Source organism: Vanellus vanellus (genome assembly GCF_965231255.1).
Source record: "Vanellus vanellus genome assembly, contig: HAP1_SCAFFOLD_29, whole genome shotgun sequence".
NCBI lineage: Eukaryota > Metazoa > Chordata > Aves > Charadriiformes > Charadriidae > Vanellus > Vanellus vanellus.
The window spans coordinates 294,637-320,002 of NW_028127296.1; the positions used below are offsets into that span (position 1 = coordinate 294,637).

Sequence of the window (25,366 nt, forward strand, 5' to 3'; positions counted from 1 at the left end):
CAGCGGTGGTTTAAATCCACCTACGGGGCTTTTGGACCTGTATTTCAATACCGTGCCGGGTATTTTCCCCAAACTCCCGCGTCTTGGCATAGCTTTGGCAGTACCAGCAGCAAGGAGCGGGCTTAGGGAGGAGGTGTGAACACACCGCCGCTTCTTTGATTTTCAGGTTTTTTACGTACAAGTGATGAGGAGCAAAAGGAGAATGTGCTGTTAATGTTAATTACCTAATCTAACTCTACTAAACATGTTTATACTTCAGCTCCCGGGTTTCCTTGTTTTACCCAATTCCCTTTCCCAGGTGGGGAGGGCTCATCGGGTGATAGAATGATTGCCTAAATGAAAAAAAATTATGGGTCTCTCCAACTATAACAGCACCACCAACCCAGCGGAACGAGTTTTAATTGCTTAAATGATTTACAGCACAAACAGCAAGAGCAGTCCCAGAACTTTTACATTCACCAACCCAATTTAATAAGTTAAGGAGTAAACATATAAAATGTGTTGCTGTCGATTGCATGCTGTTGATTGCATGCTGTTGATTGCAGACGCAAGAGCAGTCGCACTCATGCCATGTATGGTGATGTTGCTCCTCCTCCTCCTCCTCCGATTGCGCTTCCTCCTCCTGGGAGGCGCCTTCCTCCTCCATGGTTGCTGGAAGCGGCTCTGTGGCATCCCATGCCAAGCTGAGCACCTATCCGCCTCGCTGCGCCGGCTGCTCCCTGGCAGGCAGATGCGCTTGGGCTCCACGCCGTTCTCTCGTGGGCCTGAATTCTAGTCTCTTGAATTCTCTGTTTAGAAAACTCTTTAGTTGTGCTTATCTTTCAATTTGTTTTCTGGCGAAAACATTTCTTCCACGGTTATGCCTTGTGGGAGTTAAAGCTCATCGGTGGCAGCTTGTACGTGGCATACAGTTGAGGAGTGTGTTTTGTTTTAAGGGTAAATCTTATCAGTTTCATTCTGTTCGTTCAGAACTCGGAAGAATCCCTCTTTGCCTTTGTGCCGCCCGGTCTCTAAGGAAAGCAGTGGGCGCTGGTGCAAAGGAGCTGTGACCTCCAGCTGCAGAGTGCGGTGGAGAAGGGTGATGGGAGGCAGAGGGAGGCGAGTCCCAGGTGGCTGAGGAGAGACATGGTGGGGTTGGGGAGGTGTGGAGCCAGGGTGTCCCTGCTGTGTCAGACCTCCGGGGACAGCTTCTCTGACCAGTCCCACCTCGGGGGGGCGGAGCCTCGTAAGCACAGACCCCGCCCCCTCTTCCCTTCCCCCCCAATCATGGTACTTCCACTGGGGGAGGAACCAAGCGTGGCCCCGCCCCCTTCTCCTCCTTCCCCCCTCCCCCATTCGGGTGGGGGTCATGGGGTGGGGTATGGGATTGGGGGGGGTGGGGGGTAATTTTTGGAGGTGTATTTGGGTGGGGGATGGGTTTTGGGGGTGGGGGATGTACTTGCGGGGGGGGTCACGGATTTCCCTCCACGGGATTTTTTTTGCCCTGTTCCAAGACCCCTCCCCCTGCCCCCATCCTGGACAGTCTGGAAGGCCAAATCCGTGTCACGGGGGAGGGGAGAGGGGGGGAAGGGCGGGGAGGTGGGAATGTGGGGCCGCTGAGGGGACGGGGGGGGGGGGGATATAGTAAAATAAAGTAAAATAAATAGAATAGGATAGAATAAAATAAAAGTATAATAAAGTAAAATAGAATTAAATTAAAGTAAAATAAAGAATAAAATGACATAGAATAAAATAACAAAGAAAAATAAAATACCATAAAATACGGTTAAAGAAAATACAATAAATAAAATAAAATAAAGAAAAATAATGAATATAATAAAATAAAGAAAAAGAAAAAAATAAGTAAAATAAAGTAAAATAATGTAAAATAAAATTATACAAGAAAATAAGGTAAAAGAAAATAAAGTACAGGAAAATAAAGGAGAATAAAGTAAAATAATATAAAGTAAAAGAAAATAAAGTAAAACGTAAAATCAAATATAAAGTAAAATAAAGTAATAAAATAAAATAAAATAAAAGAAAGAAAAATAAAATTAATAGAGCAAAATAAAATAACATAAAATAAAATACCATAAAGGAAAAAACAAAATAAACGAAAGAGATAAAATAATACAATAGGATGAGATACAATAACGCAGCAGCACCCGCCCCACTCATGGCACTACTTTTATTCTCGGCCACTGCAGTGATTGGGGGATTTGACAGGATGGACCTTCCAAGGTCCCCTCCCACCCAAACCAGTCTTTGGGTCCATGACTGGAAGTGTCTGAGGTCAGGTTGGATGGGGCTGCAACCAACCCCGTCTACTGGAACCCAAACCACCCAGAAATCCAATCCAAACTGTTCTTTGGGTCCGGTTGGAGGTGTTCAAGGTCAGGTTGGATGGAGCTGGGACCAACCTGGTCTACTGGAAGGTGTCCCTGCCAATGATGGGGAGGTTGGACTGGATGGACCTTCAAAGGTCCCCTTCAACACAAACCGTTCTGTGGGTCTATGACTGGAAGTGTCCTACGTAAGGCTGGATGAGACTGGGACCAACCTTCTCTACTGGTTCCCAAACCTTCCAGGCCAAAAATCCAACTCAACCAACCCAAACCTTCTATGAGTCTGATTGGAGGGGTTCAAGGTCAGACTGGACGGGGCTGGGACCAACCTGGTCTGTTGGAACCCAAACCACCCAAAAATCCAACTCAACCAATGCAAACCATTCTGTGGGTCTGAGTGGATGTATCCAAGGTCCGGTTGGATGGGGCGTTGAGTAACCTGCTCTACTGGAAGATGTCCCTGCCAATGACAGGGGAGGTTGGACGAGATGGACCTTCAAATGTCCCCTCCAAGCCAAACCAGTCTGTGGGTCCATGACTGGAAGGTCCGAGGTCAGGCTGGTTGGGGCTTGGAGCATCCTGAGCTGCTTGAAGCTCTCCCTGCTAATGGCCACCCCACCAGAGGGCAGCAGGTTGGCGGTTGCCGTGTCACCACGGTCAGTCAATCAGCGATGAACATGTCACCCTGATGTCACAAGGGGTGCATGACACACCCACTCAGAGCAGGGGGTATAAAAGGGCCCACCGGGTGGTGGGTCCCACACTTTGGAGGAACGTCCATAAGACGACCTCCAACATGGCTGTTGCCACCAAGAACCGACCCACCAGCGTGAGGCGGACCAAGATGGACTTCTGGGATGGGATGGAGCACACCTTCGCTATGTCCAGCGTCACCGCTGAAGGTACGGCCAACTGCAGCCACCTCTCCGGCAGCCAAGACTCAAGGGCTTGTCACCATTTTGGAGCCAGCCATGACACTTGGCGTCTGCCACTGCGTCGCGGCTCAAGGGGGAGATGTTTGGGGTGGACCTGAGAGCTGGTGGAGATGGGGCCTGACCTGGTTCTTCTTTGTTTTTTCAGAGCGAACGGCCGTCTGGGATGCAGTGGCTGGCTACATTCAAGACCAACTCCTGCTCCACAAGGTGGTGCAACACCCGCGTCTTCCTCATCCACCATGAGGGGTGGTGGGATCCCCCTGGGGCGTGGCCTGCTGTCACCCTTCAACTCCTCAGAAAACAGGAACCTCACCCCGTCGTCCCCCCTGACAGCCAAACGGGGCCTGTGCAATGTTGGTGTCACCTCTGGTAGGGCTGATCCTGGCCACTGGAGACCCCCTGGGATGTCCTTGTCCTGGTTCTGCCCAAACTCCAGTGCTGCTTTTTTCTCCTGAGGAGGGGAAGGACTCAACATCTCCTCCCCAAAGTTCTCCCCACCGCCCAGCTCATGCCTCCGAACAGTTGGAGAGAGCAGGATCCAGCCTGAAGCACCATCCCTGGATGGGGGAGGTCACTTCCAGATCTTCCCTCTGGCCAATCCTCACCCTCCCACCCTTCTCGTCCACTTGCAGGGCGTCCGAATTCCCACCCTCGGCTCCTTCAGCACTGTCCCCGAACGCGTCCAGGTCGGAGATGAAACCCTGACTATCCAGAAACCGGTGTTCCACCTGGCCAGGAACCTTGCCGTTGTCCACAACCTGATGGACAACAAGGACTACCTGCCCGGTAAGATGGCTGACTGCACGGTCATCTTCTCTGAAGCAACTCCAAAGTCCAAAAATTGAGTGGTTTTGAGTTTTTTTGGGGCAATGCAATGATTGTGACGCACAAGCTGTAGGACACAGGCCACCGGGTGAGCATCTCCATCCTTCTGTGGTTTTTCCAGGCAACAAGGAGCTGGAGTCACTCAAGTACTCCAAGGTGGCCGTGGCAGCCACTGTGTCCCGGCAGAAAGTGGTGGACTGCATCCAAGGCACCACGACCCTCCTCTCACACTGCCTGGGGAAGGGGGAGAATGTGGCCCTCATCCTGAGGGAGGTGGGGGTGCTCCTCATTGAAGGCACGAAGGTGCGCATGAAGTTCTACCACGACTTTCTGGAGAGGCTGTCTGGGAAGGAGAACTTGAAGAAGGTTGCCTTCAAGGTGAGCGTTTCGGTTTCTCTGTGGCGCGTGCGGTCCCATGGCAGTGTTCCGGCACTGCTTGTGTGGGGTCCCTCAGGACACGTTCAGCCACTCGGTCCAGGTGAGAGTTATGGTCCTGCCAACACTTGCTGCCTCGAGCTCCTCCAACACTGAGTGCCTCAGCCATATGGAGGATGTCCCGCCATCTTTGGCCTCCTCCAACGTGGGGTGCTTCAACCACGTTGAAGATGTCCTGCCATCTTTGGCCTTCTCCAGTGTGGAGTGTTTCAACCACGTTGAGGGATGTCCTGCCATCTTTGGGCTCCTCCAACACTGAGACCCTCAACCATATTGAGGATGTCCTGCTGTCTTTGGCATCCTCCACTGTGGAGTGCTTCAACCACGTTGAGGATGTCCTGAATCTTTGTGTTCCTCCATTGCAGGTCCCCCATCTGCTGGACATGATTGTGTCCCCAGTGGTACCCGTGGCCTCACTGAGTTTCTCCGGCCATGTCATCCTCTTTCCCAAGTGAGTACGTTGGCGGCTGTAGCCGCTCTTTGATGCCAATGCCCAAGATAGCATCTCCTCCTTGTGCTACCATGGGTGTCCTCCTCTGGGGACACCAGGCGGCGACTCTTGATGATGTCCCCATAAGGCGGCTCTGAGGGGAAAGACAGAGGAATTTGGGTGACATTTCTTCTCGTGGTGGCCTGGACTTCTTTGCTGGGCGACTCCATTTCCCAGGCCTGTCCTTGGGGATGGGATGTGGTAGACTTGGGAAGACAATGGCCTTCATGGCAATGCCATACCCTGCCTGCGGGCAGGTGGCCGCAGCAAGTGGCAAGTGCTGGTGGTGCCATGGGTCATGTGGGTGTCTTCTCCTTCTTTCCAGATTTGTGATGGAGTGTGTGCCCAAACACCCACCCAGGGCTCTCCTCAAGACCTCAAGACAAGTCCCTGGTGAGGACAAGCAGATGAGAAAAGACAGTTTGCCACCTCTTCAGCAAGGTGGGAAAGGTAAAGCAGCTCCCAGCTCCTCTCCATGGGACGGGCAACTAACTTATGCCATCTTGTGGGGAAATGGCTGACGCTGAGCGCCAAAAGGCTCCAACTTGTCCCAAAGCTTCAGGCCAACTCCTGAGGGCTTTTTGTCCTAACGATTCGTTGGCATCACCAAAACAGAGCCCCAGGGTGGGATGTGCCCAAGGGTACGGTGGGAGGATGGTGGGCCAAGGCCTTCTCCCCCTCTTCCCCTCAGAAATGACACCTACCCCCAAAAAATTAGTCCCTGTCCCCTCCCCGGCATCACCCGGCTCCTCCTTCCTGACCATGATGATGATGATGAAATCAGAAATTGGAAATGGTGCTGGTGTTGGGGAGGACACGATGGGGCTGCGAGAGGGGCAGAATGTCCACCCCTCGGACATTTTGGGAAGAGGCCTGAGCACCCCCTGCGTCACAGCGATGCTCTTCTGAGGAGGTGTCTCCTTTCTGGTTCCAGTGGGGTTTCCTGGTTTTCCCTTTCCTGCTGGTTCCGAGCCTGACTCAAACCGAAACGTCACAGTTCAGGGAAATCTCAGGGCCACAGAAGAGGAAGAGGACAAGGTCTCTGGCCAGGTGAGGCTGAAGGCTCAGGGCGGGCGGCCGCACGGGGCCATTTTACCCGGAGAGGTGGGAGATGCCCCATCCCCGGAGACGTTCCAGGCCAGGTTGGATGGGGCTTTGAGCAACCTGATCTGGCTGAAGACCTCCCTGCTCATGGCATGGGTGTTGGACTACGTGGACCTTCAAAGGTCCCTTCCCACCCAAACCGTTCCATCAGCCTGACTGGAGGTGTTCAAGGTCAGGTTGGATGGGGCTGGAACCAACCTGGTCTACTGGAAGGTGGCCCTGCCGATGACGGCGGGGTATGTTGGACTACATGGACCTCTAAATGTCCCTTCCAACCCAAACCATTCCATGATTTTCTGACCCAGCAAGAGCCCATTCCCCAGCCCTGAACACTCCTTGGCCATCACCACCCAACAGTGGTGAAGGCAGCACCTGGAGGGGTGGGATGGGGCTGCTGGGAACACCACCGTTTCACAGGGCTGGTTGTTCTCCAGCTCTTCAGGAGAGCCCCAGCGTGGTCTGGGGACATGGGGACAGCTGTGTGTCAGATGAGGGTCCCGGCACAGGGGGTTTCCTCAGCCGACCTGCTGGTGGCTATGTGAGGAGGCACATGGCTCATGGGGAGGGGCAGAAAGCGGCCCCAAACCCATTGCATCCTCAGGTAGACCTCTCCCTTTGTGTCCTTCCAGGTGGCGGTTGGTGGTCCCAAGGGTCTCCTCCGCCATAAACCAGCCTGTGACCAGCCAACCCAAGGGCAAAGCCATGCCCAAAGGACAAGCACAGAAGCAGAGCCAAGAGCAGGCAGCAAAAACTCAGCACTACGGAGGAGGAAGAACAAGAGAAAGAGGAGGAGAAGGAGGAAGAGAAGGAGAAGGAGGAAGAGAAGGAGGAGAAAGAGGAGGACAAGGAAGAGGAGGAGGAGAAGGAGGAAGAGAAGGAGGAAGAGAAAGAGGAGAAAGAGGAGGAGAAGGAGAAGGACAAGGAGAAGAAGGAAGAGAAGGAGAAGGAGGAAGAGAAGGAGAAGGAACAGTGGAGAAAAACCTCACCGAACGCGCAGCGCTGAAGGCGGTGAAGGCCAAGTCCTCCCATCCTCAGGAAGCCTCGGCCTTCATAACGCCTGTAATAGCTGTATTATCAGCAACGAGCTCCGAGTCAGCCTGCTCGAGGAGCCCACCTACGGGGCCCTCCAATGGCCACCACAGAGCCTGAGGCAGCAAAACCAGCAAAGCTGTCCCTCCATGGACACCCCTGGTTTGGTCCAGCTGGTGGGTGAGGGGACCACCTCCAGGCCATTGTCTGGCGCTGAAGACCACTTTGGTGCTCCCTTGGCCGTAGAGGCCACGGTTGGTCATCATGAAGGAGATGAATAAAGAGATGTTGTGAAAGAACATTGACCAGCTCCCTCAACAAGCCTCCCCAACTCTTGGAGCACAGGGCAGAGGGCGGCTGCAACAAGGAGCTAGTGGTGGCGGTGATGCTGGCGGTTGGCAAAAACACCTTCCCTGATGACCCCGACAGCTTTGCCTGCTCCACCTCCTTTAACAAAGTCCAGGACTTCTTGGAGCCTAGGGTGGAGGGTGACTGCTCCAAGGACTGCCTGGTGCAAGCAATGCTTGGAGATAATGACCCTTTCTGGGGAGTGCCAGACACCCCCTTGCAGGACCCCAAGGGGAAGCAGGGTGGGTTGGCGGCAGACCTTCCCACCTGGCTGACACCGAGTCCTTTGGAGACTTCCAAGAGGAGCTCTGCGGAGAGTTCAGAGAAGACTTTAAAGGACAGTCCTGTGAAGAGTCCCTGGAAGGATCCCCTGAAGGGTCCTCCAGAGAGTCCCCTGCTGAGAACCCTCCGTCACCTGCTGCCAAGAACCCTGGCCAGACCCCCGGCTGTCCCCCAGCATTGGCCACCCCGCATGGCCCAACTGTTGAAGGAGCCGCTGAGGAGGCAGCCCCGTGAGGTTTTGACCTGCTCGCTGCTGCCACCAGCCATTGTCTCCTGCCAGGCTGTGCCTAGATCGGGAGAGGTGGGTGGCAAGCAGGCCAAGCGCCCCACGCCACACGGCACCCCCAGGACTCAAGAGACCTCCCCATGGGACAACATCCCACCCAAGAAGAGGAAGAAGATGGTGGTGTGCCACGTGGAAAAACACTCCAAACCCCTGTAGGAGGGGACACCAGAGCAGGACGGTGCCGCAGTGGGCAGCAGCAGGCAGCACATGGGCAGCAACAAGCAGAGGGCATCTGATGGCAACACCACGGCCACCAAGCGACCCAGAACCCTGGGGGATGCAGGGGGGCAAAGTGCCCCACCCCCCCCAGCCGCTCTTCATGGGCTGATAGAGAAGGCATGGAGCACGGATCCCCACCGCATGTGACCCGCACCCACCTACTCCAGCCCCAGACCTCTCCCACATCTCTCTCTCTTTCTTAATTCATTAAAGGTTTGATGTTTGGTTCACAGTGTGTCTGCCTGCGGTCATTCCTGCAGTGGGAGGCGTGGGGGTGAACGCAGCCCATGCCACATGTGTTCATCTGACACTCCACCTCTTCACCCCTGTATATGAGGAATCCCCCGAGATTGTGGGTGGAGACTTTTAATCAGAAGCTTAATTCCCGGACTCAGGGCAAACAAGCTAGAAAGAGCTCTCAGAAATCTCTCCGCTACCATGGAAGGCACAGACAATGGCACAGCAGACGCCACTGTAGCCTTGCAACAGGAACACTCTTCTTTAGCTTTGAGAGCAGGAGAACATCATCTAGTACTCGATATGCTTACCCTGCAACAAGGAGGCAGATTTTCACTTTCTGAGCAGTTTCGTGCAAAAAATGTCAATGAGCATTTGCAAAAAATGTCAATGGAAACTCTTATTATTGTAATATTCTTGATCCTGTTACTAAGTTTTGTTTGGATTGTGATTAAGTGTTGCTTTGCCTAATGCCATAGAACCAAACGATCGAACACAGACAGTGATTAATCTCACGTTTGCCCCTCGCTTGGGAAAGTCCTCCTCCTCCTCCACCATCTCTCCCTTCACACCCAGCCATTTCGCACGTGTAGATGCCAGAGAGGCTCACAGCCTCTCCCTGCAGGGCTGTCACCCAACCACTGGATCACGCCATTACCCATGCCATCAGGCGGGGAGTGTGGCGACACACACTTGGTACGACCTTGGGTATGGCATGGGACAGTGGAAAGCGCTTACATACCGTGCTTGCGCTGCTCACCGTAGCTGCACGGACCCACTCGCACACAGAAACTGGTGACCATCCCCGTAGAACTACTTGTGGATCACCAACCCTTTTGAGACACATCCAGCTGTGTACGTAAAGGACATGTCTTGGTCAACCAGTTGACCATAATAAGACTGAACAGAGAAGGGGCAATCCCATAAGAAAGGCACCCCAACGCTGACTCCGGGCAGCTCTTGTTGCCTGGTCCACAGCTACAGCCCAGCGAAGGAGATACCCTTACATTATGATGGAGAATATGAATAATCAACAGTTTCCCCGACTGTTGCTCAAAAGTGGGTAAGTTTAATTGTTAACACCGTTGTATGTTGCCTACATGGCAAGTGAGGTTTCCCCTTCTCACTTTCACTCATGCCTAGATTGTTTGAGCTCCACTCAGTCTTAATTATATTGATTGTGAACTTATATTACTATAATAAGGTTATCAGACTTGGTCCGTAGACCATTGCTGTTTTATCGCCCGATACCCAAAGAACCCTTACTGTGTGACAGGCATCCACCTCTCTTGGAAGTCGCAAGCAGTAGCTCCCAGTGTTTGGCAAAGAAAGCTGGCAATGCCAGGGCAATCCCAGAGCACAGTGACACCTGGTCATTCAGGTTAAGCTGATGGGGAGAAGGACCAGAAAGCAGACTTTGGCCTCTTCAGGGATCTGCTTGATGCAGCACAGTGGGATAAAGCCCTGGAAGGAAGAGGGACCCAAGACAGCTGGCTTATATGCAAGGACGACCTCCACCAAGCTCAGGAGCGATGCATCCTGACAAAGAGGGTGTCAGGCAAAAAACACCTGGAGGCCTGCGTGGATGAACAAGGAGCTCCTGGACAATCTCAAACAGGAAAAGGGAACCTGCAGAGGGTGGAAACAAGGCCAGGTAGCCTGGGAGGTATACAGAGAAATTGTCTGAGCAGCCAGGGATCAGGTTAGGCAAGCTAAAGCCCAGATAGAGGTAAATCTGGCCCAGGGTGTCAGGGGCAACAAGAAAGCCTTCTATAGGTATATATGGGAGGCGAAAGGAAGACTGGGGAAAATGTGGGCCCACTCCAGAAGGGAACGGGAGACCTGGCCACCCGGGACATGGAGAAGGCTGAGATACTCAACAACTTTCTTGCCTCAGTCTTCACTGAGAGGGGCTCTGATCACACTGCCCAAGTTGCAGAAGGCAAAGGCAGGGACTGGGAGAATGAGGAACCACCCACTGCAGGAGAAGACCAGGTTCGAGACCAGCTGAGGAACCTGAAGGTGCACAAGTCCATGGGACCTGATGAAATTCATCCATGGGTCCTGAGGAACTGGCAGATGGAGTTGCTAAGCCACTATCCATCATATTGGAGAAGTCGTGGCAGTGTGGTGAAGTTTCCATTGACTGGAAAAGGGGAAACATAACCCCCGTTTTTAAAAAGGGTAGAAAAGAAGACCCGGGGAACTACAGGCCGGTCAGTCTCACCTCTGTGCCTGGCAAGATCATGGAGCAGATCCTCCTGGAAACTCTGCTAAGGCACACGGAAAATAAGGAGGTGATTGGTGACAGCCAACACAGCTCCACTAAGGGAAAATCCTGCCTGACAAATTTGGTGGCTTTCTATGACAGCGTTACAGCATTGGTGGATCAGGGGAGAGCAATACGTCATCTACCTGGACTTGTGCAAAGCATTTGACACTGTCCCACATGACATCCTTGTTTCAAAACGGGACAGACATGGATTTGACCAATGGACAGAGGATAAGGAACTGGATGGACAGTCACAATTCAAAGAGTTGCAGTCCACAGCTCCATGTCCAAGTAGCGAGCAGTGATGAGTGCTGTTCCTCAGGGGTCAGTACTGGGACTAGTACAGTTTAACATCTTTGTCAGTGACATGGATGGTGGGATCACATGAACCTTCAGCAAGTTTTACGACCACAGCAAGTTGTGTGGAGTGGACAACACACTGGAGGGCAGAGATGCCACACAGAGGGACCTGGACAGGCTGGAGAGGTGGGCCTGTGCAAACCTCATGAAGTTCAACAAGGCCAAGTGCAAGGACCCGCACGACGGTCAGGGCAATTCAAGCACAAAGAGACACTGGGCAGAGAACGGATTGAGAGCAGCCCTGAGGAGAAGTACTTGGGGGTGTTGGTGGATGAGAAGCTCAGCACAAGCCAGCAATGGGCACTTACAGCCCAGAAGGCCAACTGCATCCTGGGCTGCATCAAAAGAATCACGGCCAGCAGATCAAGGGAGGTGATTCTGCCCCTCTACTCTGCTCTCATGAGACCCCACATGGACTCTTTGGAGACTTCAGCTTTGGAGCCCTAAACATGGACATGGACCTCTTGGAGCAAGTCCAGAGGAGGGCACGAAGATGATCCGAGGGCTGGAGCACCTCTCCTGTGAGGACACGCTGAGAGAGTTGGGCTTGTTCAACCTGGGGAAGAGAAGGCTCCGGGGAGACCTTATAGCAGCCTTCCAGTATCTGAAGGGCGCCTACAAGAAGGCTGGAAAAGGACTTTTGACAAGGGCATGTACTGACAGGATGAGGGGGAATGGCTTCAAACTAGAAGAGGGGAGATTTAGACTAGATATTAGGAAGAAATTTTGCACCCTGAGGGTGGTGAGGCACTGGCCCAGGTTGCCCAGAGAAGCTGTGGCTGCCCCATCCCTGGAGGTGTTCAATGCCAGGTTGGATGGGGCTTTGAGCAACCTGGTCTAGTAGAAGGTGTCCCGGCCCATGGTAGGGAGTAGGAAGTACATGATCTTTAAGGTTTCTCCAACCTAAACCGTTCTAAGATTCTCTGACGATAAGGAAGAGGCGAGACAAAAAGGAGGACGAGCCCCGCTGTGATAAACTCAGTATCGTTTGTTCACCAAACCTAAAAACTTACATTTCCACAAGAAGGCAACTGCTTAACAAGAGGTGGCAAGATGGCCAACATTTTACTGTGTAAACAGGATATGCATGATTGTGCAGGCAAGACTAAGCCGCAAGGTCAAGTTATGTAGACAAAGTATAATAAATTGTGAAAAGACTTGAAGGAAAGAAACTTTCACCCCAAGACCACTGGCAATACTAGTGTTTAAGATATTAATTTGTGTAATTTTAAAGGTGTTTGTTTAGTACTGCCAGAGTTTTAGAGATACCTATAGCACTTAGATAAATACTTTGAGAAAATGTTAGATGAAGAATCCCTATAGAATTTACTAACTCTTTAGAAAAAGGGGGGGACTGAGTCAAAGATATAGTACTAATTAACTAGTAGTAATTCATAACCTAAAAGACAGGCCTGATAAAAAATGGACGAAGGAAGAAGTCTTGAGGCATTGCCAAGGACAGCTCCTGATAACAAATAAAAGAAGGCCTTGAAAGGCGGCTGAAACCAACCCTGCGGTCTGGACAGAGACAAAAAAAGGAAAAACTGAGTCTGCGCAGGGACAAAAGGTTACTTGAAGTGATGAAGAAGAATTTGCAGCCTTCATCCTCAAGACCCTCAGCGACCACCACCACAAAGCATTGCGCAAGCGCAGTTAGGAGGAGTTTATGAAAATGACATCTTAAAGCTAATTTTAATACGAAGCGGGGATAGGTTATGCATATGTATAGCCATATTAAGAGATCTTATGATTATGTAAAAAGTACCATATATATTTGAGAAGGCCGCTGCATTGGGTGCGCGCCGTCGGTGGAGGGAGACTCCCGGGCCGCCCAGCGCTGTTTTGCTTGCTGCCACTTGCTAATAAATACTCCAAATTTTAATTGACTCTGTCTCATGTCAATTTTGTGAGATCAACATATAACAACGGCCAAGCTGAGATTGGGGGCGGGGGGGGGGGCAGGGGGGGCAGTTTGCCCCATGGCTGTGATGAGGAGAGAAGGGGTGGGTGGGGAGTGGGGGGTGTGGTGTGGGGTTTTTTTGGGGTGGTGGTGGTTTTTTGCCAGGCGTCGCTTTACCCAGTGTCTCGGGGAGGTGTTGGCATCAGGAAGCCTGTGCTAAAGCGGGGTGGGGGCCTCGCCGCAGTTGGTTAGCAGAGCCAAAGTGGTTACTAATGGTTATTAACAGCACAGTAATTAGGCCCGTGTAATGGGGAAGCTCAGATGCCCCCTAAACAACCCCCCCCGGTGCTTCTCTACCCAGGCAAGCGCTGGGCGTCCCCCCCCCGCAGGAGAGGAGCGCACCTCCGGGGTGGGTGGAAGGGCATCACCCAACGGGGAGAGGACCAAGATGGGGCTTGGGTGTCCCTTGGGGTGGCCGGGTGGCGGGGTAGGGCTGCTGGGGGCTGCCACGATGAGGGACACCCCCACGCCTTTCTCCATGGCTCCCACAGCTCTGCTCCCTCCCTCCCTCCCGCCCATCCAGTGCCACCGGAGAGGTGGTGTCCCCCCTCCCGGGGCGGGCAGGGGCTGTGCCACCCCATCTAACACCTCAACGCACCAAAGCACCTCACTGGGGGAGGGACCCTGTGCCTGGTAGCCCCGTGCTCCCCAGCACTGTAAGGATGGGGCTGAGCCCCCACCACGGCCACCCTGTGCAAACCAAAGACCCCCCCACAGAACCCCCCACCCCCATTCCCCGCAGCGCTGCGAGGATGCACAGCCGAGGGGTACGGGGAGGGCTCTCTCCATCCCACAGCCTCCCCCTTCCTCCTCCCTCGCCTCCCAACACTATCCCTTTAGTTGGACTAACACAGGCAGAGAGAGAGAGAAAGAGAGGTTTTATTATTCTTTTTTTTTATTATTTTTTATTTCCTAAAAGCCACCCATTTTTCATCCCAGGCACGGCCAGAGGAGCTCGCCCAGCATTGAGGGGGGGAGGTTGGGCTGCGGCGCACAGCGCAGCGGCTCGTCAGTTTTTAGAATTAATGTAACCCTAACAAAACTAACGGCGATTTTTAAGTTTTGTAAGGATTTTAATTATTTATTTATTTATTTAATTTCAGAGGGGGCCGGGGCGGGAGGGGGACATTTGTTTTTTAGCAAAAGCCGGCTTTTCTAGAGGTTAAAGGAAAGGCTGTGCTCGGCTGTAAATGCTTCCCTCCAGCGTCCTGGATGGGGGGGACGGATCTCCTAGGGGCCAGCTGTATCCTTGGAGGATTCCCCATTTGTCTCCCCAGACCCCGCGGTTTATATTTCCTGACTCGGTGAGGGTGCAGGATTATGCCCGAGTGGATTGCACTGTCTGGGATATTTCCCTCTGGTGGTGCCATAGCGAAGTCTCTGTTGCCAATTTGTGATGTCCGGACCCTCAGCCTGTGCCCTGCCCTGCCTGCGCTGGGCAGCCCTGCCCGCCTGCTGAGGAGGGGGTGCTGCCCACGGGCCCCGATAGAGGAGACACGGTATAGCGGGCTCTCTTCTCTCTCCTCCTCTGCAGGGCAACCGAGGAGGCAGCACCCACTGGGCTCCCTGCCAACCATATACCATCGAAGCAGTGATGCCTCTCTCTACCCCCTGCCCCCCCCCCCCAAGCCCCCAGGTCCCCCTGCCCTCCTCTGCCGCCTATAGGTCCTATCAGTGGGGACAGCTCCTTCTGGTCCAGGCACCCCCCGGGCTCCTGGGCCCCCCGAGGGCCACCGCAAGAGCCCCTGCAGCCTGTGCTCGCTGGCCAACTCGGAGGACTGCAGCAGCCTGTTGAGGAGCAGCTTCTCTTCTCAGAGCTCCCTCTACGACATCCTGGAGGCCTGGCCCAGTGCAGCAACAGAGCTAGTGGTGCTCACACACTCAGGACACCCCCGCTCTCCCATGGCTGCTGGTGGAGCAGTGGGGAAACCGGGGCCGGTCCTGGGCCAGGAGCCTCCACAGGAGCTGCCAGCAGGGACCGAGAAAGAGCGGGTTCCCAGGCAGGGGATGGGACTGAGTGTGGAAGCATACGCTGTGGAGCTCTGAGCTGCTGCGTGGTGCCAGGTCTATCCAACGTCAGGCAGTATGTTCCCAGGAGACGTCACCGCTGACAACTCTTCCGAGGAAGTCGGTCCGTTTCTGTAGTCGTAGCCTGCCTGGAGAAACAGCCCCACGGAGCTAAGAGCCTGCTGAGCAGCAAGGGAGCAGAGTCGCTGACTCTCAACCCAGGACTGAAATACAGCAACTCACTCTATTGCCTTCCCCCTTCGCCTGCTGCCTCCCACAGTTTGGAAGAAAAGAACCAGGGAGCTCCAAAGGAGGGGACCACTCCCCCACTCACCCAAATCTGCCCAACATCCCCAAAGCTCCCCAAAGATACGGGACTCCTCCCACACACCTCCACTCCCCACACCGCCAACCCTCCCCCTCCCCCAACGCTCCAAAAAGCAGCAGTCCTTAGGGCAGACTCCTTAAGCTGACTCCACAGCTACGGCTCCCCGTCGGCTCTGGGGGAGACAAGGGGGCCCCGGGGCTCTCCGTGGGCTTTAAGGGGGTCCTAGGGCTGCCCACGGGCTCCCAGCAATGCCCGTGCCCACCACCCACCCCCGCTTCAGGGGGCCCAGCGCTGACACCCCCCGACCCACCTCGGGGGTACCTGGGGGGACTCGGCCGTGGGCTGGAGGCGGGCGAAGGGGGCACGGCCGGGCTGACCGGCCGGGGGGGGCTGAGAACGGAGCCCAGAGCGGAGCCAAGCGCCCGGCCAGGCCGGCCCCGGGCACCCTGCGCTGCGGCCGGGGCTGCCGCCACCCGCGGGGAGCGAGCGGGGGGTGAGGGGGCGGCAGCGGGGGACGGGGGGGGGGGGGCCTGAATTGGCCCTGTCCTCCCCGGGGACCCCCCACTCGGCTCTGCCCCCCCCCAAACAGGCCCAGACCGCCCCCCGCGCCCCCCAGCCCGGTCCCGCCACCCCACAAACCCCCCGAACTGGCCCCGGAGACCTCCGCACCACCGCTCCTGCCGCCGCCGCCGCCCCACCCCCACCCCGCTCCCGCCCCCCTCGGCCCCGGTCCCCCCATCTCTCCCGGTACCGAACGCCGCAGCTCCCGACCACCGCCGCACACCGGAAACGTTCTCCTTCGCGTCCGCCCAACCGCGCATGCGCCGAGGGGCAGATCCGGGCCACGCCCCCCAACGTCGCCGTGGCAACGGTGGACGAGAGGGGCGGGGCCGCGCCGAGGAGAACGAGGCCCCCTCAGCCCCGCACCACCGCTTCTTTCCGCCCCGGGCACTGCGAGGCCGAAACCAGCGCAGCCCTCCCCAAAATCAGCCGGGACCCCCCTAAACCAGCCCAATCCTCCGCAAAATGAGCCGGGACTCTCTGAAATCAGCTCAGCCCTCACCAAAATGAGCCGGACAGCCGCCTGCAGAGCTCCGCCAGCCCCCCCGACGGACATCACGGGGCTGGGGGGAAAGAAAACAACCAGAAAGGTACTGAAAACAACGTGGAGACGGTGCTTAGAGATCCTTCCGAGAGGCAAAACCCGCCCTTTGTTCTCATTTTTGAACACGGGGTTTCGCAGTGCTTCGCGGGCAGTGGTTATCCAGGGGCATCAGCTATCCCGGGAAGCGAACGTTCCCATCCCGTGTGGCAAAAGTCCACTCGCATGAATAACTCAGACAAAACCAGCCCACAAAAGGACAAGAGGCACCTTTGGTCACCTTTTCCTTGAAGCTTCGCGAAAACCGTATACTCAGATTAGCCCTTTCCTGCAGTTTCTTTCCCAGAGTTTTGCCCCAAACCCACGCTTCTAGCCCCGCTCCCCAAGCCCTCCCTCAGGGCCCACCACCTTTCCCCAGCCCAGCCTGTCCTTAAAGCTTTTCTTTTCACACACAGCCCTTTCCACTCACCTCCCTCCGGGGCCTCCTCTCTCACAGGCACCTCACAGCCCTGCAAACCTCCTCTCCTTCACCTCTCCCACTCACGAAAACCCATTCCCCCCTCACAAACACCCATTCCCCTCACTCCCCTCTCACACGCTCACTCCCACACCCCCAACCCTTCCCCCCACCATTCTCCCCTCCCCCCTCGACCCACCTCTTCTCTTCTCTTCTCTTCTCTTCTCTTCTCTTCTCTTCTCTTCTCTTCTCTTCTCTTCTCTTCTCTTCTCTTCTCTTCTCTTCTCTTCTCTTCTTCTCCTTTTTTCTTCTCCTACCCCTCTCTCTGCCCGTGGGCAGCCCTGGGACCCCTTTAAAGCCCACGGAGACCCCCGGGGCCCCCTTGTCTCCCCCAGAGCCGACGGGGAGCCGTAGCTGTGGAGTCAGCTTAAGGAGTCTGCACTAAGGACTGCTGCTTTTTGGAGCGTTGGGGGAGGGGGAGGGTTGGCGGTGTGGGGAGTGGAGGTGTGTGGGTCCCTTCTGCCAAAGTGCAGTGAGAACCACGTTCACTGAACCCCCGTTCTACATGGACAGGGTCAGTTGGATGTATAGGACCAAGTTGTTGGAATAACCTCAGCTCTTTTATTAGCAATTCCAAGGCATTGGTATGTTGGTCAGTCCATTCCCAGGATTTTCCCTTCCTGAGCAAATTATCAAGGGGCGAGCAATGATGGAAAGGCCAGGGGTGTGTTTATGCCAATAGCTTAAAGTTCCTAGAACTTGCTGTAACTCCTTCACACTGGGTAGATTCTGCCCCTGTTCTGTTTTTTTTTTAGGGTATCTTGAGGGACCGAAGCAGCTCCTTTAATCCACCAGAGCCCCAGAATTGCACTTCCTGTGGCGGTCCTTGACACTTGGTGGGGAACGGCCCCAGTTTCAGATCTGACCTTGGGGGATGAAAACAGGCTTGGGTCTAGTGGGAGGTGTCCCTGCCCATGGCGGGGGGGTGGAACTCGATGATCTTCAAGGTCCCTTCCAACCCAAACTGTTCTGTGAGTCTGTGATGGTGTCTGTCCAGCTGATGAGCTCCCACCTGAGTTTCACTTGGCGGAAAGCAGCAGCCGGTGCTTGGGTACCCAAAGGCTTCTTTTACATTTTTCCTCTTCTTTGTTTCTTAACTTTTTCAACTCAAACCAAAGGTGTCGGAAAGGGCGGCCCCGTGGGCAGAGAAATCATTCCTCCCTGTGAGATGGGCTGTGGCACCACGGGGCCATCTCACCTGAAAGGAGGAAACCCACAGGCCAAAGAGTGGAAAAAATAGAAAAGAGAAACAGCAACAACAACACACACACAGACACACACACACACATAAATCCCAACCACCAAACCAGCCCCTCGCTGAAGGCGTAAGGTGGGAAATACTGCAACAACTGTATTTTTTGCAACAGCCCCACTTAAAAAATGCTGTAATGATTCATAACGACCCATCCGACTAAAACCAGGAGTAGCGGTGACCTACCCGTCAGCTTTTAGCATCCTGCTAACCAGCTTAAAGGCACCGGTGAGGAGAAGAGTTTAGCCACAACCAGCTCGAAGGAGAAAAAGAGGATCTTGCTTTTAGGGGAACGGCTGTCTTTGCAGAAGGTAAGTGCCCCCACGGCTCGACCGCCCCTTCAAACCTCGATTTCTCTGGCTCAGTTTTCTCTGTAACTGCTCCCGCAGTGCCGCGGATCCTGCAGCTTTCCCTAAATCGTAATAAAACCTTCCCTAAATCCGGCAGCAGGTTTCTGACGTCTCCAACGCCTCCGAGCATCGCATGGGGATCCCGCACGCCGCCGGTCCCCCGGGATTTCCAGGCTCTGACCCTTGGCTTGGCTCAGGTGCCCTCTTTTTTCACTCAGTTCCTCAAGTTTTAGGTAAAAGGGCACTGGGGATGCGCCTGCCTGACCCCACAGACCTGTGCCAGAGGGGGGTTTGAAAGAAATGAATAAAAAAAATACTATATGAAAGATAACTAGAATCTCTTTGGATTTAATGTAATGCTAATTAACTATTGCAAATGGGCAAAAATATACCCCCAAGAATGTAGGGAGGAAGAAATGCTCAATTTCTGTTGTGCGCCGGCCCCTCCCTCCCCCCAGTCCCCTTTCTGAGCTCCCTGAGCACCCCACGGTCTGGCAGAGGGGACACGTGTGACACTGCTGTCCCCTCCCTCCTGCAACACAGAGCTCATTGCAATTACTTGCACAGAGAAACAACAAAAATTATAAAAAAAAAATAAATTTAAAAACCCAAATTAAAGAAAACAACAAAATTTAAACCGCCCAAATTTAATAACCCAAATTAAAAAAAAAAAAAACAACAAAATTTAAAAACCAAAACATAGTTAAGTCATTAAATTTTTCAAACCCCCAAACCCACTAATTTCAGCCCTTTCCCCAGTCAGCTGGTTCCCGACCCCCACCCCAGGCAAATGGGCTTTCCCCCAAAAAACAGTGCTGCCCACTCCCCCGCGCCCCCAAAAAAAGCTCCACAGCCCCCTCCGCCTCCTCCCCACCCTCTGCCCACTCCCCCGCGCCCCCAAAAAAGCTCCACAGCCCCCTCCGCCTCCTCCCCACCCTCCCAAAGACACGGCAGCGGCGCAGTGAGACAAACGAGAGGTTTATTCCATTCTTTTTCCCATTACGTTCAATGGGCAACAAGAGAAAAAGGGCCGACAGTCCCGGCTCCGGCGGGGGGAACCCCTCAGTCCACAGTGACGCTCCACCGACGGGACCCACGCGACGGCGACAGGGATTTGTGTCATTTGTGTTCCACAGAATGAACCCAAAATAAATTAAAAAAACCCAATGAAACAAAAAAACTAAAACCAAACACAAAACCACACAAAGATTCAAAGTGATAAATAACACAGATTCGCTTGGGGGATTCCCCCACCCCCCACCCCCAGTTTTATTTACAACATGGAGTGTTTCCAAACTAGATCATCTCTTACAATAAAATAAATATATTTCAGCATCTGCGCAACAAAAATAATTGCTGTATTTCGACATGTAGTGCACTGGGGGTGGAGGGAATTAAAATAATTTAAAAAAACCTACCCTTTTTTATTACCTTTTTACATTACCCCCCCACCCCACCCCGCTTAAGGATCTCTATTATGCGCATCATTTTAGGAAACTTCTTTCGAGGGGCCCCCGGGGGACGTGAGGAGCTGTTTGAAGGCACCGAAGCGCACAGCAGCCCCCGTCCCGCCTCGCTGGGAAGGGGCTTTGCTGCCAACTAAAGCATTGCGGGTCACTGCAGGGATATCTCTTTTGGTTCCTAAAGCGACTCCAGCAGCAGCTTTGAGAGGGATTCCTCCTCCCGCCTCCTCCCCGTAAAATTCTCCTCTGCACAGGGAAATATTAAATCCTCCCAAAATACGGAGCCGGCCGTGGGATCACGGGGCACGAAGGGGGGGACAGGCGCAGCACTGTGTCCCACAGTCAGCCCGGGGGGTTACAGCCGCCTTTTAGGTGGCTCAGAGTCACGTTGTTAACCAAGACCTCAGCTTTCCTTTAACTAAAAATAAATACATAAATAAATAAAAAATCTCACCCTGTAAGCAGCAAAAACCCCCGAGCTTCGAATGCAGAAGAGGGCCGCGCCGGGGAAATCTGCTTTGCTTTGTAAGTAAGGACTTCTGGAGGCAGCCGCCAAGGTTTTGTGGCCCCTGGGGAGGGGGGAGATGCGGAGCCGGACTCAGCCCGCTCTGCCCGAAAACCGGCCGCGTTTTCCCTCCAGGGTGATTTTCTTCCTTTCTGTCTCTGCTGGAGTGATGCCCGGCACGTGCCGAAAACCATCCCAGGCTCTGGCCCCGGTCCTGGCCAGGAGGGAGTGAAGCTCAGCCCCACTCCCTCCTTTTACAGGGAGGAAAACAAAATGGAAAAAAACACCCAAATTGTCCTATATTAGAAGTGTGTAATTCCATTTTAAGGGCAGGGCAGCAATAGGGCTGGTACCACAGCCCCCAGTCCCACAGCCACTGTGGGTCACCAGCGTAACGATTAAATTAAAGTTTCTTTTGGGAAGGGGGGAGAGACGGGGACTCTCCTGCTCTGGGACCTTTCCCCTCCGGGGAGGCAGAGCCGGAGCAGCGAGCACGGTCCTGCCCGGAGGGCAGCGTGGAGGGGACGCGCACGGGCATCCCGGAGGAACAGCAGCAAGGAAAGCCTGGCGCTGCACCTTTCCCTTCCTCCGAGCCTTTTTCTTTTCCTCTTTTTAAGGGCTCAACCAGTTTCTTCCCCCTCCGACCGTCACCGTGGGGCACTGGCACCAGCCGCTTTGCAAAACCCCATCCCGTAAAAGCCGCCTGATTTTGGCCCTGTTTGGGGATGCGCCGCTTCCATCCTTACAGAGCAAACTGATAGATGATTTGTTTTTCTCCCCCCTCCCCATTTAGCAAGAAGCACCAACGTGCCGTTGTCGCTTTGGGTCGGTTTGCTGCAGAAAAAGGCTCCCACAGGGGACGGGATAAGCCGATGGCAGGAGGGTCCCTGCACCCATCCCACCACTGCTGGTGGAGGGCGGCAAGGGGACCTTTTCTTCGGGGTTGTCCTCTCCTCCCGGGCTCTGCAGCCCCACGCCGCAGCCCAACGACCCCCCCGAGATGGGAAGAGAGCACAAGAACCATCTCTGCTCAACAGCTTCTTCCTGCAAAGGGGCAGGAAAAAGGAGGAGGAAAAGGCACCTTCCCACTTGCCTCCGGGCTCATCCCACCCTGCGAGAGAGACGCGGCTTTGTGAGGAGAGGGGAGGAGGAAAAAACACCACAGAGAGAGAGCCAGGGAGGGAAAAGGAAGGAAAGCGGAGGGACAGCGGAGGGGCCGCCCGGGGACACAGAGCCCCAGGTCTCGCCTGGCCGCTCCCGCCACCACCCGGCGGATTGGAGGGGTTTGATCTGAAGCGCTGACTTATATTAATTTAACAGCCGGGGGAGGAGAAGGCGCCATTTCTGCCTTTTGCAGCTTCCAGGCTGACGGCAGAGCCGAAGCAAGAAAAATAATTATCATAAACCAACCAACCAACCAAACAAAAATTCCAAAAAAACTCCAGTGTAAAACTGGAGCGCAGGGAGCAAATGCTTTTCCTTCGCCTCGGCCCAACCGCTCGGGCGCTCCGCGCTGCCCCGCCACGGAGGGCATCCCTCTCCTGCCAGGGAGAGACAGAAGGGCGAACTGAAGGCAGGACCCCAAACCAGACCCGAGAACCTGGTCGCGATGAAGAAGAAAGTGGAGAAAGCGTCACACACAACAGAAACATTCAGAGTTTATTTTGGGGGAACAAAAAAAAAAAAAGAGAAACAGAAGAGGAGTGAGATATTAAAAAAATAGCACTGAACGATGAAGCGGCAGCAGTCCCTCTACTGCTACAAAACGGCAACAACCCACACACGAACACACGGAGGCGGAACACCACTGAACTCCCACTGACTGTCATGTGCACCTCAGTTTGCTGCTCTGGAGAGAGGGAATGCCTGAAGCACACCAAGGACAGCTGAAACCATCGCCGTGGCTTAAAGGGGAATCCTCCAACTGGAAAACAAAATAAAAGCGGTTTCTGCCCATGTCTGCGTGGGCACATCCCCGAGTCACGTTCTCACGCCTCTCCTTCAAAGTCAAGATTCCTAAACATGAAAACTGGAGTTGGGGGGGAGGAGGAGAGAGAAAAAGAGGGAGAGCGTCATCAGTGGGGCTGTTGTCCCGCTCATGGGACCGTGCCAGCAGAGAGTAGCTGGTTCGTGTGCCGCAGCCCTCGCCGCTTGCTCGGCATTGCCGGCAAAAAAAAAAAAAGCCGTAGGCACGTGCCACAGCTTGCAAAGGAGCACGGCCACGTTCCCACGAGATCCTTTACCTCTTTTCTCCCCAGATTCAGACTGTTTCCATGCTCATAGTGAGAGCCTTCCACACGGGTGTTTTAGATATCTCATCCGAGATATTAATCTCCGAAGGATCAGTCCTGCAATAAATATTTGAGACAGCAATCCGTGACTGCAGGAACTGACGCCACCCAGCGCATCAGCACCAGCAAGAGGAACGGGGGGGAGGAGAACCAAAGCTGCGCATAAGCACAGCGGGTTGGGCGGGAGGAGGAGGTTTGGAAGGCGAGCCGGAGAGCCGCAGAGCTACAGCTCTGTGCAAAGGCTCTGCACAGAATCCCAGACTGGTCAGGGCTGGAAGGGCCCTCTGGAGCTCACCCAGTCCCACGCCTGTCAGAGCAGGGGCACCTACAGCAGTGGCACAGGACACCTCCAGGCGGGTTTGGAATGGCTCCCGAGTGGGAGACTCCCCCACCTCTCTGGGCAGCCTGTGCCAGCGCTCTGCCGCCCGCCCTGCCCATAAATTTGCTCTTCCCACCAAGCTGAGTGCATGGCGCTGGGATGCTCAGCAAAGAAACATGGAGAAAATTCTGCCAACCCACTTCAGGCTAATCTTGCCGGGGGTCCTGCTGCTTGGTGGGGCTTTACCTGTCGCTGCTTGGCTTTGGGATATCCGCGCTGCTGGTCTTGCCCACCTGCAGCCGAACGGAGTTTGCAGCAGCAGCTTCCATCATCTCCTGGGACTCCTGACATAAAAAGGGACAAATCAAAGTTGTCTGTCTATGATCGAAGTGGAGATAAACTAAACACCCAGCAAAACCCAGGTGCTGCCCTCTCCTTCTGACCTTCTGTTAGCGCAGCCGGGGAAGGACCTTTCACTCCAAACATTTTGGGGGGGGTTAAAACCACCCTTATGAGCAAATCTTTCCATCATAGTTATAATGTTTATTATAAATGGCACCTTTAAAAATTATACCGCTATTCAAGTGTTAAGCTCACTGCTAATTTAAAAACAAGGTTATGATGCGGGATCCAGGCTGTCAGGATCTATTTCTATTGAGTTCGGATCTTCCCCCAACATTTCAAGAGAAGCTGTGACGGAAAGAGGCAATCTCAGAGCCCGAGGGAGACATCCAGCCCCGAGCATTCAGCAAGCATCACCTCTTCTTCTTTGGCTTCATTTTTGGCATCGGCCAACTTCTTCCTGCTTTCTGGCATAAGGTCATCCAAAAAGCTGAGCTCCCGCTTTGAGAAGCAGAAGTCCATCACTTTCCGGACAAACACGAGAGCCAAAACCTTCACAAAATAAGAAGGAAGAGGGGGTTGAGGTGTGAGATGATGCTACATTTCACTCCGACGCTGCAAACGTCCCACTGCCGAGCGGCACCGGCTCTTACCATCATGGGAAAGATGATGGCAGCACGGGACACCTTGATGGCCCAGAGCAGGACGAGGCAGATGAGCTGGATCAAGGTGAAGAAATGCACTTTCCGCAAGGGAACGTGCCGCAGGTAGATGAAATCCGGCTGGTGTTTTGCCGGCATCCAAAAGAGCTTCAAGCGATCGAAGAACTGCAAAATAAAAGCGGAAAAGTTACCCCTTGGGGCTGCGGAAAGTTTCCGGCCCTGTTGGGACGTGGAAGGAGTTTTCAGGATCTCGCGTGCAGTGAGAAATCCTGGATCCCACTTTGTTCCTCCCGGGAGCAGCACCCGTTTTCCCTTTGCTCCATCTATAAACCAGTGTGTCCATGAGAGCTGCCCACCAAATTGCAATTATTCCACATTCTTCTATTATAGAATCACAGAAGGGTTTAGGTTGGAAGGGACCTCGAAGACCAGCCAGTCCCACCCCCTGCCCTGGGCAGGGACACCTCCCACCAGCCCAGGTTGCTCCAAGCCCCGTCCAACCTGGCCTTGAACACCTCCAGGGATGGGGCAGCCACAGATTCTCAGGGCAACCTGCACTGGTGCCTCACCACCCTCACAGGGAAAAATTTCTCCCTGATATCTCATCTCAATCTGCCCTCTGTCAGTGTCAAACCATCCCCCCTCGTCCCCTTGCTCCCCTCCCTCATCCAGAGTCGCTCCCCAACTCTCCTGGAGCCCCTTTAGGCACTGGACTCCCCAGAGACTTCTCTTCTCCAGGCTGAACGCCCCCAACTCTCCCAGCCTGTCCTCCCATCAGAGGGGCTCCAGCCCTCGCAGCAGCTCCGGGGCCTCCTCTGGCCCCGCTCCACCAGGTCCATGTCTCTCCTGTGCTGCAGCCCCCGAGCTGGAGGCAGCACTGTAGGGGGTCTCCCCAGAGCAGAGCACAGCAGAGGGCACAATCCCCCCCTCGCCCTGCCGGCCACACTGCTGATGCAGCCCAGGATGCGGTCGGCCTTCTGGGCTGTGATCGTGCATTGCCGGCTCATGGTGAGCTTCTCATCAGTCCGTACCCCCAGGTCCTCCTCAGACCATCTCACCCCCCCTCCCTGTTCTTCTATAAAAATATATTTTTAATATATTCTATTCTTCTGTTTGTTATTT

At 54.3% G+C, this 25,366-nt stretch overlaps 1 protein-coding gene across 1 annotated transcript in view; it reads right to left on the reverse strand.

Moving 5' to 3' along the window:
* Positions 1-22,890: 22,890 nt before the first annotated feature.
* LOC309685373 (electroneutral sodium bicarbonate exchanger 1-like) overlaps positions 22,891-25,366 on the reverse strand; it is a gene marked incomplete at both ends in the record, with an annotated part of 59,489 nt that continues 57,013 nt past the window's right edge. Inside the window, 4 exons of the mRNA XM_082501145.1 lie at positions 22,891-22,978; positions 23,487-23,584; positions 24,000-24,134; positions 24,236-24,409. Of these exons, the coding sequence (XP_082357271.1) occupies positions 22,891-22,978; positions 23,487-23,584; positions 24,000-24,134; positions 24,236-24,409 (495 nt within the window). The remainder of the gene's footprint in view (positions 22,979-23,486; positions 23,585-23,999; positions 24,135-24,235; positions 24,410-25,366) is intronic.